This window comes from Streptopelia decaocto (genome assembly GCF_964273445.1).
Source record: "Streptopelia decaocto genome assembly, contig: HAP1_SCAFFOLD_2338, whole genome shotgun sequence".
Lineage (NCBI taxonomy): Eukaryota > Metazoa > Chordata > Aves > Columbiformes > Columbidae > Streptopelia > Streptopelia decaocto.
The window spans coordinates 1-14,245 of record NW_028116082.1 but is presented as its reverse complement, the minus strand read 5'-3'; the positions used below and the strand labels follow the sequence as shown (position 1 = coordinate 14,245).

The 14,245-nt window shown below is 58.9% G+C and overlaps 1 protein-coding gene across 1 annotated transcript; it reads left to right on the top strand.

Annotated features, from left to right (window-relative positions):
• Nucleotides 1-6: 6 nt before the first annotated feature.
• On the top strand, nucleotides 7-13,844 carry CLPTM1 (CLPTM1 regulator of GABA type A receptor forward trafficking; the record flags this gene model as incomplete). The annotated part of the gene is made up of 9 exons (XM_082077015.1): nucleotides 7-69; nucleotides 152-269; nucleotides 1,202-1,287; nucleotides 1,781-1,901; nucleotides 5,863-6,107; nucleotides 8,967-9,060; nucleotides 9,221-9,411; nucleotides 9,494-9,589; nucleotides 13,709-13,844. Coding segments are annotated over 9 exons (1,150 nt in total), but the record flags the coding sequence as incomplete, so codon positions are not given.
• Nucleotides 13,845-14,245: the final 401 nt, after the last annotated feature.

Genomic DNA, 14,245 nt, shown 5'->3' with positions numbered 1-14,245 from the left:
GGCGACTGGACCAGCGGCGAGAACGCCGACGGCTGCTACGAGCACTACGGGGAGGTCGATATATCCCAGGTGGGGGCTCATTCTTTTAGCTGGGGGGGTTGTTTTTAGGGGGGGGGTGCTGTGTCTTAATTAAACGCCTCGTTAACCGCAGAGCGTGCAGCAGAACGGCTCCATCTACATCCACGTCTACTTCACCAAGAGCGGCTTCCACCCCGACCCGCGGCAGAAGAACCTGTACCGGCGCCTGGCCACCGTGCACACCTCGCGAAGTACGGCACCCCCCCCCGCCCCAAATTAGGGCTAAATTAACACACCCCCCCCATGCACGGGTCTGTTTGCCAAAAACCTCCTTGGTTCCCCCCGCCCGCCCGCCTTGGTTCCCCCCGCCCGCCCGCCTTGGTTCCCCCCTACCCCGCCTCCTTGGTTCCCCCCCCTCGCCCTCCTTGGTTCCCCCCTACCCCGCCTCCTTGGTTCCCCCCGCCCGCCCGCCTTGGTTCCCCCCTACCCCGCCTCCTTGGTTCCCCCCCCCTCGCCCGCCTTGGTTCCCCCCCCCCCCACCTTGGTTTCCCCCCCTCCCAATTTGATTTCCCCCCCTCCCCCTCCCATTGGTTCTCCCCCTCCCCCCGCCCCGTTTCCCACCCCCCCCCCGGTTTTCCCCCTGTCTTGGTTTCCCCCCCCCTCCCGCAACTTGGTTTCCCCCCCCCCTCCCGCAACTTGGTTTCCCCCCCCCCTCCCGCAACTTGGTTTCCCCCCCCCTCCCGCAACTTGGTTTCCCCCCCCCTCCCGCAACTTGGTTTCCCCCCCCCTCCCGCAACTTGGTTCCCCCCCCCCCCAACTTGGTTCCCCCCCCCCCAACTTGGTTTCCCCCCCAGTTCCCCCCCACCTTGGTTCCCCCCCCCCCCCGCCACTTGGTTTCTCCCCCCAACTTGGTTTCCCCCCACCTCAGGTTCCCCCCCATCCTGCCTTGTGTTCCTGTCCCCCCCCCCCCCCATTTTCCTCCCCCCCTTGGGTTTCTTCCCCTTGGGTTCCCCCCCTTGGTTCCCCCCGGCCCGGCTTCCCCCCCATTTGGGTTTATTCCCCCCTAACCCTCCCCCTTTCCCTCTGGGATGCACGAGATGCTTGGGATCCATTAATCCTGGTGTAAGATCCACCGGATCCCGGCATTTCCCCCCCCCCCACCATCTCCTTTCCCCCCCCACAGTGATCAACAAATACAAGCGGCGGCGGTTCCAGAAGACCAAGAACCTTCTGACGGGGGAGACGGAGGCGGATCCCGAAATGATCAAGGTTTGGGGACGGGGGGGGGTCGGTTTTGGGACGGGGGGGTCGGTTTTGCCCCTTCGTGCTGCCCCCGTGTTTAATGGGGCGGCCACATGTTTAATGGGGCGGCCACATGTTTAATGGGGCAACCCCATTTTTAATGGGGGGACCCCAGGGGGGGGCAGAGGGACCCCGGGGGGGGGCAGAGGGACCCCGGGGGGGGGACAGAGGGACCCCGGGGGGCGGGCAGAGGGACCCCGGGGGGGGGCAGAGGGACCCCAGGGGGGGACAGAGGGACCCCAGGGAGGGGACAGAGGGACCCCGGGGCGGGACAGAGGGACCCCAGGGAGGGGACAGAGGGACCCCGGGGCGGGACAGAGGGACCCCGGGGCGGGACAGAGGGACCCCGGGGGGGGGCAGAGGGACCCCAGGGGGGGACAGAGGGACCCCGGGGGGGACAGAGGGACCCCAGGGGGACAGAGGGACGCTGGTGACGGTTGCGGTGCGGTTCCCGTTGCAGCGCGCGGAGGATTTCGGCCCCGTGGAGGTGATCTCGCACTGGCACCCCAACCTGACCATCAACATGGTGGACGACCACACGCCCTGGGTGAAGGGCAGCGTGCCGCCCCCCCTGGACCAGTGTAAGCACTGGGGTGCACTGGGACGCACTGGGATGCACTGGGACGCACTAGGTCATGGTGGGGTGCACTGGGATGTACTGGGATGCACTAAGACACTCTAGGATACTGGGAGGCACTGGGACACTCTGGGATGTACTGGGACGCGCTAGGACACTGGGACACTCTAGGACACTCTAGGACACTCTAGGACACTGGGAGGCACTGGGACGCGCTAGATCACATTGGGATGTACTGGGACGCACTAGGACACTCTAGGATACTGGGATGTACTGGGACACTCTGGGATATACTGGGACGCACTAGGACACTCTAGGATACTGGGATGTACTGGGACACTCTGGGATGTACTGGGACGCACTAGGACACTGGGATGCACTAGGACACTCTAGGACACTGGGAGGCACTGGGATGCACTGGGACGCGCTAGATCACATTGGGATGTACTGGGATGCACTAGGGCACTCTAGGATACTGGGATGTACTGGGACACGCTGGGATGTACTGGGACGCACTAGGACACTGGGATGCACTAGGACACTCTAGGACACTGGGAGGCACTGGGATGCACTGGGACGCGCTAGATCACATTGGGATGTACTGGGACGCACTAGGGCACTCTAGGATACTGGGATGTACTGGGACACGCTGGGATGTACTGGGATGCACTAGGACACTGGGAGGCACTGGGTCGTATTGGGACACTCTAGGACACTGGGATGCACTGGGACTCACTAGGTCTCACTGGGATGTACTGGGATGCGCTAGGTCACATTGGGACGTACTGGGATGCACTAGGTCGCACTGGGACATACTGGGATGCACTGGGACACCCTGGGATGTACTGGGATGCACTAGGACACTGTAGGACACTGGGACGCACTGGGATTCACTGGGACGCACTAGGACACTCTAGGACACTGGAAGGCACTGGGACGCACTGGGATGTACTGGGATGCGCTAGGTCACATTGGGATGCGCTACATCGCACTGGGACATACTGGGATGCATTAGGACACTCTAGGATACTGGGAGGCACTGGGATACCCTAGGATGTACTGGGATGCACTAGGTCGCACTAGGACACTATAGGACACTGGGACGCACTAGGTCACACTGGGATGTACTGGGATGCACTAGGACACTGTAGGTTACTGGGATGTACTGGGACACCCTGGGATGTACTGGAACACACTGGGACGCACTAGGTCTCACTGGGATGTACTGGGATGCGCTAGGTCACATTGGGACGTACTGGGATGCACTAGGTCGCACTGGGACATACTGGGATGCACTGGGACACCCTGGGATGTACTGGGATGCACTAGGACACTGTAGGACACTGGGAGGCACTGGGTCATATTGGGACACTCTAGGACACTGGGACGCACTGGGATGCACTGGGACACCCTGGGATGTACTGGGATGCACTAGGACGTTCTAGGACACTGTAGGACACTGGGACGCACTGGGATTCACTGGGACGCACTAGGACACTCTAGGACACTGGGAGGCACTGGGACGCACTGGGATGTACTGGGATGCGCTAGGTCACATTGGGATGCGCTACGTCGCACTGGGACATACTGGGATGCACTAGGACACTCTAGGATACTGGGAGGCACTGGGATACCCTAGGATGTACTGGGACGCACTAGGTCACACTGGGATGTACTGGGATGCACTAGGACACTGTAGGTTACTGGGATGTACTGGGACACCCTGGGATGTACTGGAACACACTGGGACGCACTAGGTCTCATTGAGAAGCATTAGGTCATACTGGGACACACTGGGATGCACTAGGACGTTCTAGGACACTGGGATGTACTGGGACACACTGGGCTGTACTGGGATGCACTGGGACACACTAGGTCGTTCTAGGACACTGGGATGTACTGGGACTCATTGGGATGTACTGGGACGCACTAGGACGCTTTAGGATACTGGGATGCACTGGGACACCCTGGGATGTACTGGGACGCACTAGGACACTATAGGACACTGGGACACACTGGGATTCACTGGGATGCACTAGGACACTCTAGGATACTGGGAGGCACTGGGATGCACTGGGACGCGCTAGATCACATTGGGATGTACTGGGACGCACTAGGGCACTCTAGGATACTGGGATGTACTGGGACACGCTGGGATGTACTGGGATGCACTAGGACACTGGGAGGCACTGGGTCGTATTGGGACACTGTAGGACACTGGGATGCACTGGGACTCACTAGGTCTCACTGGGATGTACTGGGATGCGCTAGGTCACATTGGGACGTACTGGGATGCACTAGGTCGCACTGGGACATACTGGGATGCACTGGGACACCCTGGGATGTACTGGGATGCACTAGGACACTGTAGGACACTGGGACGCACTGGGATTCACTGGGACGCACTAGGACACTCTAGGATACTGGGAGGCACTGGAATGCACTGGGACGCGCTAGATCACATTGGGATGTACTGGGATGCACTAGGACACTCTAGGACACTGGGAGGCACTGGGTCATATTGGGACACTCTAGGACACTGGGATGCACTGGGACTCACTAGGTCTCACTGGGATGTACTGGGATGCGCTAGGTCACATTGGGACGTACTGGGATGCACTAGGTCGCACTGGGACATACTGGGATGCACTGGGACACCCTGGGATGTACTGGGATGCACTAGGACACTGTAGGACACTGGGATGCACTGGGTCATATTGGGACACTCTAGGACACTGGGATGCACTGGGATTCACTGGGACGCACTAGGACACTGTAGGACACTGGGACGCACTGGGATTCACTGGGACGCACTAGGACACTCTAGGACACTGGGAGGCACTGGGACGCACTGGGATGTACTGGGACGCACTAGGTCACATCGGGATGTACTGGGATGCACTAGGTCGCACTGGGATGTACTGGGACACACTGGGACACTGTAGGATCCTGGGATGTACTGGGATACACTAGGTCACACTGGGATTCACTGGGACGCACTAGGACACTGGGAGGCACTGGGACACTCTAGGATACTGGGATGTACTGGGACACCCTGGGATGTACTGGGATGCAGTAAGTCAGACTGGGATGTACTGGGATGCACTAGGTCAAACTGGGACACACTGGGACGCACTAGGTCGCACTGGGATCCATTGGGATGCACTAGGTCGCACTGTATCCCACTGGGATCCATTGGGATGCACTAGGTCACACTGTATCACACTGGGATGCACTGGGACACACCAGGTCACACTGGGATGCACTGGGATCCATTGGGATGCACTAGGTCGCACTGGGACACACCAGGTCACACTGGGATGCACTGGGATCCATTGGGATGCACTAGGTCGCACTGGGACACACCAGGTCACACTAGATCCCACTGGGATCCATTGGGATGCACTAGGTCGCACTGTATCCCACTGGGATCCATTGGGATGCACTAGGTCACACTGTATCACACTGGGATGCACTGGGACACACCAGGTCACACTGGGACGCACTGGGATCCATTGGAATGCACTAGGTCGCACTGTATCCCACTGGGATCCATTGGGATGCGCTAGGTCGCACTGGGACGCACTGGGACACACCAGGTCACACTCGATCACACTGGGATCCATTGGGATGCACTAGGTCGCACTGGGACGCACTGGGACACACCAGGTCACACTGGGACACACTGGGATCCATTGGGGACACACTAGGTCACACTGGGTCGCACTGGGGACACACCAGGTCACACTCGATCACACTGGGATCCATTGGCTCGCCCTGCGTCCCACCGTGTCCCACTGGGACACCTCTCACTGTCCCCAGGGGCTACTTTGGGGCCAACGGGGGCTCATTTCTCCACCCCCCCCCCCTCCCCAAGCGCCTCCCCCATCTCACCCCCTCCAGCGCCACCACCTCTCGTGTCCCCGCGTGTCACCCGCGTGTCACCCCCTCTTTTCCCCCCCCAGACGTGAAGTTCGACGCCATCAGCGGCGACTACTACCCCATCCTGTACTTCAACGACTACTGGAACCTGCAGAAGGACTATTTCCCCATCAACGAGTCGCTGCGGCGCCTGCCTTTCCGTCTGTCCTTCTGCCCGCTGTCCCTGTGGCGCTGGCAGCTCTACGCCGCCCAGAGCTCCCGCTCGCCCTGGAACTTCCTGGGCGAGGACCTGTACGAGCAGTCGGACGAGGAGCAGGACTCGGTCAAGGTGGGGGACGCTCGTTAAGCCCTTAATTAATTTCGGGAGGGGGTAGCTGAGTAGTTTGGGGGCCCTTAGGATGGGGTTCGCATCCTATTCGGTGCTTGGATCACCCCAGTTTAATTAAACCCTCGTCCTCCTCAGTGTCCAGATCCCCCCAGTTTAATTAAACCCTCGTCTTCCTTAGCGCCCAGATCACCCCAGTTTAATTAAACCCTCGGTGTCCAGATCACCCCAGTTTAATTAAACCCTCGTCCTCCTCAGTGTCCAGATCACCCCAGTTTAATTAAACCCTCGGTGTCCAGATCACCCCAGTTTAATTAAACCCTCGGTGTCCAGATCACCCCAGTTTAATTAAACCCTCGGTGTCCAGATCACCCCAGTTTAATTAAACCCTCGTCTTCCTCAGTGTCCAGATCCCCCCAGTTTAATTAAACCATTGTCTTCCTCAGTGTCCACGTCCCTCCCGATCATCCCGGTTTAATTAAACCCTCATCCTCTTCAGTGCCTGGATCCCCCAAGTTTAATTAAACCCTCGTGCTCATCAGTGCCTGGATCCCCCTGGTTTAATTAAACCCTTGTCCTATTTGCTGCCCATAACCTCCTGGATCACCCAGATCATCCCAGTTTAATTAAACCCTCGTCCTCCTCGGTGTCCAGATTCCTCCAGATCCTCCCAGTTTGCCCCAGTTTAATTAAACCCTCGGTGTCCAGATCACCCCACTTTAATTAAACCCTCGTCCTCCTTAGCGCCCAGATCACCCCAGTTTAATTAAACCCTCGGTGTCCAGATCACCCCAGTTTAATTAAACCCTCGTCTTCCTTAGCGCCCAGATCACCCAGTTTAATTAAACCCTCGGTGTCCAGATCACCCCAGTTTAATTAAACCCTCGTCCTCCTCAGTGTCCAGATCCCCCCAGTTTAATTAAACCCTCGTCCTCCTCAGTGTCCAGATCCCCCCAGTTTAATTAAACCCTCGTCTTCCTTAGCGCCCAGATCACCCCAGTTTAATTAAACCCTCGGTGTCCAGATCACCCCAGTTTAATTAAACCATCATCTTCATCAGTGTCCGCATCCCTCCCGATCATCCCAGTTTAATTAAACCCTCGTCCTCCTCAGTGCCCAGATCACCCCAGTTTAATTAAACCCTTGTCCTATTTGCTGCCTGTAACCACCTGGATCACCCAGATCATCCCAGTTTAATTAAACCCTCGTCTTCCTTGGTGTCCAGATCCCTCCCGATCCTCCCAGTTTGCCCCAGTTTAATTAAACCCTCGGTGTCCAGATCACCCCACTTTAATTAAACCCTCGTCCTCCTTAGCGCCCAGATCACCCCAGTTTAATTAAACCCTCGGTGTCCAGATCACCCCAGTTTAATTAAACCCTCATCCTCCTCAGTGTCCAGATCACCCCAGTTTAATTAAACCCTCGGTGTCCAGATCACCCCAGTTTAATTAAACCCTCGTCCCCTTCAGTGTCCAGATCCCTCCAGATCCTCCCAGTTTAGTTAAACCCTCGTCTTCCTCAGTGTCCAGATCACCCCAGTTTAATTAAACCCTCGTCTTCCTTAGCACCCAGATCACCCCAGTTTAATTAAACCCTCGGTGTCCAGATCACCCCAGTTTAATTAAACCCTCGTCCTCCTCAGTGTCCAGATCCCCCCAGTTTAATTAAACCCTCGTCTTCCTTAGCGCCCAGATCACCCCAGTTTAATTAAACCCTCGGTGTCCAGATCACCCCAGTTTAATTAAACCCTCGTCCTCCTCGGTGCCCGGATCCCCCCAGTTTAATTAAACCATCGTCCTCTTCAGTGTCCGCATCCCTCCCGATCATCCCAATTTAATTAAACCCTCGTGCTCATCAGTGCCTGGATCCCCCCAGTTTAATTAAACCCTCGTCCTCCTTGGTGTCCAGATCCCCCCAGTTTAATTAAACCCTCGTCTTCCTCAGTGTCCAGATCACCCCAGTTTAATTAAACCATCGTCTTCTTTAGCGCCCAGATCACCCCAGTTTAATTAAACCCTCGGTGTCCAGATCACCCCAGTTTAATTAAACCATTGTCTTCATCAGTGTCCACATCCTTCCCGATCATCCTGGTTTAATTAAACCCTCGTGCTCATCGGTGCCTTGATCACCACAGTTTAGTTAAACCATCGTCTTCCTCAGTGTCCAGATCACCCCAGTTTAATTAAAACCTTGTGCTCATCAGTGCCTGGATCCCCCCAGTTTAATTAAACCCTCCTGCTCATCAGTGCCTGGATCCCCCCAGTTTAATTAAACCCTTGTCCTATTCACTGCCCATAACCACCTGGATCACCCAGATCATCCCAGTTTAATTAAACCGTCCCAGTTTAATTAAACCCTCGTCCTCCTCAGTGTCCAGATCACCCCAGATCCTCCCAGTTTGCCCCAGTTTAATTAAACCCTCGTCCTCCTCAGTGTCCAGATCCCCCCAGATCCTCCCAGTTTGCCCCAGTTTAATTAAACCCTCGTCCTCCTCAGTGTCCAGATCCCCCCAGATCCTCTCAGTTTGCCCCAGTTTAATTAAACCCTCGTCCTCCTCAGTGTCCAGATCCCCCCAGATCCTCCCAGTTTGCCCCAGTTTAATTAAACCCTCGTCCTCCTCAGTGTCCAGATCACCCCAGATCCTCCCAGTTTGCCCCAGTTTAATTAAACCCTCGTCCTCCTCAGTGTCCAGATCACCCCAGATCCTCCCAGTTTGCCCCAGTTTAATTAAACCCTCGTCCTCCTCAGTGCCCAAATTCCCCCACTTTAATTAAACCCTCGCCCTCCTCTGTGCCCGTAACCTCCTGGCTCCCCCCAGATCCTCCCAGTTCACCCCAGTCTGGACCAGTTTATTGTCCGCAGGTCGCGCTCCTGGAGACCAACCCCTACCTGCTGGCGCTCACCATCATCGTCTCCATCGTCCACAGCGTCTTTGAGTTCCTGGCCTTCAAAAACGGTGAGTTGGGGACACGGAGCGGGGCGGACGTGGCCTTAAACGCATCCCATGTCACCTCATCCTATCTGCGTCGTCAATTTGAGGGCAGAAAGCTGGAAAAGGCGCCTTTTCTCGCGCTTTCGTCGCCGCGCGGTGACATTTAGCGTCCCCGTCCCTACAGACATCCAGTTCTGGAACAGCCGGCAGTCGCTGGAGGGTCTGTCCGTCCGCTCCGTGTTCTTCGGCGTCTTCCAGTCGCTCGTCGTCCTCCTTTATATCCTGGACAACGAGACCAACTTCGTGGTGCAGGTCAGCGTGTTCATCGGGCTGCTCATCGACGTCTGGAAGATCACCAAGGTCATGGACGTCCGGGTGAGTGACGGTGACACGCAAATGGGGGGCCGTGGGGTCCCCGTTTCCCCTCGGTGACGCTTTTCCCCGGATCTGGTGGCAGCTGGACCGCGAGAACAAAGTGGCCGGAGTGTTTCCGCGCGTCACCTTCAATGATAAGTCGACCTACATCGAGTCTTCCACCAAGGTGTACGATGACGTGAGTGGTGGGGCTGGGGACGTCATGGTGACACCAAGGACGTCATGGTGGGGCTGGGGACATTGTGGGGGGACCCAGGACATCGTGGTGGGGCTGGGGACATCGTGGGGGGACCCAGGACGTTGTGGTGGCATCAAGGACATTGTGGTGGCACCAAGGACATCGTGGTGGGGCTGGGGACGTTGTGGTGGGGCTGGGGACATTGTGGTGGCACCAAGGACATTGTGGTGGCATCAAGGACATTGTGGTGGCACCAGGGACATTGTGGTGGCATCAAGGACATTGTGGTGGGGCTGGGGACATCGTGGTGGCACCAAGGATGTGGTGGTGGCACCAAGGACATTGTGGTGGGGCTGGGACGTTGTGGTGGCACCAAGGGTGTTGTGGTGGCATCAAGGACATTGTGGTGGCACCAAAGACATTGTGGTGGGGCTGGGGACATAGTGGGATGGCCAGGAACATCATGGTGACACCAAGGACATTGTGGTGGTGCTGGGGACATTGTGGTGGGGCTGGGACATTGTGGTGGCACCAAGGACATTGTAGTGGGGCTGGGACGTTGTGGTGGCACCAAGGACATTGTGGTGGCACCAAAGACATTGTAGTGGGGCTGGGACGTTGTGGTGGCACCAAGGACATCGTGGTGGGGCTGGGGACATCGTGGGGGGACCCAGGATGTGGCAGTGGCACCGGGGATATTGTGGTGGCACCGGGGACATTGTGGTGGCATCAAGGACATTATGGTGGCATCAAGGACGTTGTGGTGGGGCTGGGGACGTTGTGGTGGGGCTGGGGACGTTGTGGTGGGGCTGGGGACATTGTGGTGGCACCAAGGACATTGTGGTGGGGCTGGGGACATTGTGGGGGGACCCAGGATGTGCTGGTGGGGCTGGGACATTGTGGTGGCACCAAGGACATCGTGGTGGGGCTGGGGACATCGTGGTGGGGCTGGGGACATCGTGGGGGGACCCAGGATGTGGTGGTGGGGCTGGGGACATTGTGGTGGCACCAAAGACATTGTAGTGGGGCTGGGACGTTGTGGTGGCACCAAGGACATTGTGGTGGCACCAAAGACATTGTAGTGGGGCTGGGACGTTGTGGTGGCACCAAGGACATCGTGGTGGGGCTGGGGACATCGTGGGGGGACCCAGGATGTGGCAGTGGCACCGGGGACATTGTGGTGGCACCAGGGACATTGTGGTGGCATCAAGGACATTGTGGTGGCACCAAGGACATCGTGGTGGGGCTGGGGACGTTGTGGTGGGGCTGGGGACATTGTGGTGGCACCAAGGACATTGTGGTGGCACCAGGGACATTGTGGTGGCACCAGGGACATTGTGGTGGCATCAAGGACATTGTGGTGGGGCTGGGGACATCGTGGTGGCACCAAGGATGTGGTGGTGGCACCAAGGACATTGTGGTGGGGCTGGGACGTTGTGGTGGCATCAAGGACATTGTGGTGGCACCAAAGACATTGTGGTGGGGCTGGGGACATAGTGGGATGGCCAGGAACATCATGGTGACACCAAGGACATTGTGGTGGGGCTGGGGACATTGTGGTGGGGCTGGGACATTGTGGTGGCACCAAGGGCATTGTGGTGGGACTGGGGACATTGTGGTGGCACCAAGGACATTGTAGTGGGGCTGGGACATTGTGGTGGCACCAAGGACATTGTGGTGGCACCAAGGACATTGTGGTGGCACCAAAGACATTGTAGTGGGGCTGGGACATTGTGGTGGCACCAAGGACATTGTGGTGGCACCAAGGACATTGTGGTGGCACCAAGGACATCGTGGTGGCACCAAAGACATTGTAGTGGGGCTGGGACGTTGTGGTGGCACCAAGGACATCGTGGTGACACCAAGGACATCGTGGTGGGGCTGGGGACATCGTGGGGGGACCCAGGATGTGGCAGTGGCACCGGGGACATTGTGGTGGCACCGGGGACATTGTGGTGGCATCAAGGACATTGTGGTGGGGCTGGGGACGTTGTGGTGGGGCTGGGGACGTCGTGGTGGCACCAAGGACATTGTGGTGGGGCTGGGGACGTTGTGGTGGGGCTGGGGACGTCGTGGTGGCACCAAGGACATTGTGGTGGGGCTGGGGACGTTGTGGTGGGGCTGGGGACATCGTGGTGGCACCAAGGACATTGTGGTGGGGCTGGGGACATTGTGGGGGGACCCAGGATGTGCTGGTGGGGCTGGGACATTGTGGTGGCACCAAGGACATCGTGGTGGGGCTGGGGACGTGGTGGTGGCACCAAGGGCATTGTGGTGGGACCGGGGACGTTGTGGTGGCACCAAGGACATTGTGGTGGCACCAAGGACATTGTGGTGGGGCTGGGACGTTGTGGTGGCACCAAGGACATTGTGGTGGGGCTGGGGACATCGTGGGGGGACCCAGGACGTGGTGGTGGGGCTGGGGACATTGTGGTGGCATCAAGGACATTGTGGTGGGGCTGGGACATTGTGGTGGCACCAAGGGCATTGTGGTGGGTCTGGGGACATAGTGGGATGGCCAGGAACATCATGGTGACACCAAGGACATTGTGGTGGGGCTGGGGACATTGTGGTGGGGCTGGGACATTGTGGTGGCACCAAGGGCATTGTGGTGGGTCTGGGGACATAGTGGGATGGCCAGGAACATCATGGTGACACCAAGGACATTGTGGTGGCACCGGGGACATTGTGGTGGCACCGGGGACATTGTGGTGGCACCAAGGACATTGTGGTGGCACCAAGGACATTGTGGTGAGGCCGAGGACATTGTGGTGGCACCGGGGACATTGTGGTGAGGCCGAGGACATTGTGGTGGCATCAAGGACATTGTGGTGGCATCAAGGACATTGTGGTGGCACCAAGGACATTGTAGTGGGGCTGGGACGTTGTGGTGGCACCAAGGGCATTGTGGTGGCACCAGGGACATTGTGGTGAGGCCGAGGACATTGTAGTGAGGCTGAGGACATTGTGGTGGCATCAAGGACATTGTGGTGGCACCAAGGACATTGTGGTGGGGCTGGGACATTGTGGTGGCACCAAGGACATTGTGGTGGGGCTGGGGACATTGTGGGGGGACCCAGGATGTGCTGGTGGGGCTGGGACATTGTGGTGGCATCAAGGACATCGTGGTGGGGCTGGGACGTTGTGGTGGCACCAAGGGCATTGTGGTGGGGCTGGGGACATAGTGGGATGGCCAGGAACATCATGGTGACACCAAGGACATTGTGGTGGGGCTGGGGACATTGTGGTGGGGCTGGGACATTGTGGTGGCACCAAGGACATCGTGGTGGGGCTGGGACGTTGTGGTGGCACCAAGGACATCGTGGTGGCACCAAGGACATCGTGGTGGCACCAAGGACATCGTGGTGGGGCTGGGGACATCGTGGGGGGACCCAGGATGTGGCAGTGGCACCGGGGACATTGTGGTGGCACCGGGGACATTGTGGTGGCACCGGGGACATTGTGGTGGCATCAAGGACATTGTGGTGGCATCAAGGACGTTGTGGTGGGGCTGGGGACGTTGTGGTGGGGCTGGGGACGTTGTGGTGGGGCTGGGGACATCGTGGTGGCACCAAGGACATTGTGGTGGGGCTGGGGACATTGTGGGGGGACCCAGGATGTGCTGGTGGGGCTGGGACATTGTGGTGGCACCAAGGACATCGTGTTGGGGCTGGGGACATCGTGGTGGGGCTGGGGACGTGGTGGTGGCACCAAGGACGTGGTGGTGGCATCAAGGACATTGTGATGGGGCCGGGGACATCGTGGGGGGACCCAGGACGTGGTGGTGGGGCTGGGGACATAGTGGGGGGACCCAGGATGTGGCAGTGGAGCTGGGGACATTGCTGAGGGGCTGGGGACATTGTGGTGGCATCAAGGACATTGTGATGGCACCAGGGACATCGTGGTGGCACCAGGGACATTATGGTGGCACCGGGGACATTGTGGTGGCATCAAGGACATTATGGTGGCCCCGGGGCCATCATGGTGGCGCCGGGGCCGCCGCCATGGGGCTGAATCCAGCTCTCCCACCTGCCGAGCGTTTCCCGGGGCCGCGGGCGGTGTCCCCGGCCGCTGTCCCCGTCCCCACCGATCCGGACCGTGTGTCCCCCCCCCCCGCAGATGGCGTTCCGGTACCTGTCGTGGATCCTGTTCCCCCTGCTGGGCTGTTACGCCGTGTACAGCCTCTTGTACCTGGAGCACAAGGGCTGGTACTCCTGGGTGCTCAGCATGCTCTACGGCTTCCTCCTCACCTTCGGTGGGTGCCACACGCTCCACACCCCCCCCGAACCCCCACACCCCCCCCCAAACCCCCACACCCCCCCCCAGAATCCCCACACCCCCCCCCCGAACCCCCACACCCCCCCCCAGAACCCCCACACCCCCCCCCAGAACCCCCACACCCCCCCCCGAACCCCCACACCCCCCCCCAGAATCCCCACACCCCCCCCCCAGAATCCCCACACCCCCCCCCCGAACCCCCACACCCCCCCCCAGAATTCCCCACACCCCCCCCCCCCAGAACCCCCACACCCCCCCCAGAACCCCCACACCCCCCCCAGAATCCCCACACCCCCCCCAGAATCCCCACACCCCCCCCAGAATCCCCACACCCCCCCCCACAAAACCCCCCACACCCCCCCCCAGAACCCCCACACC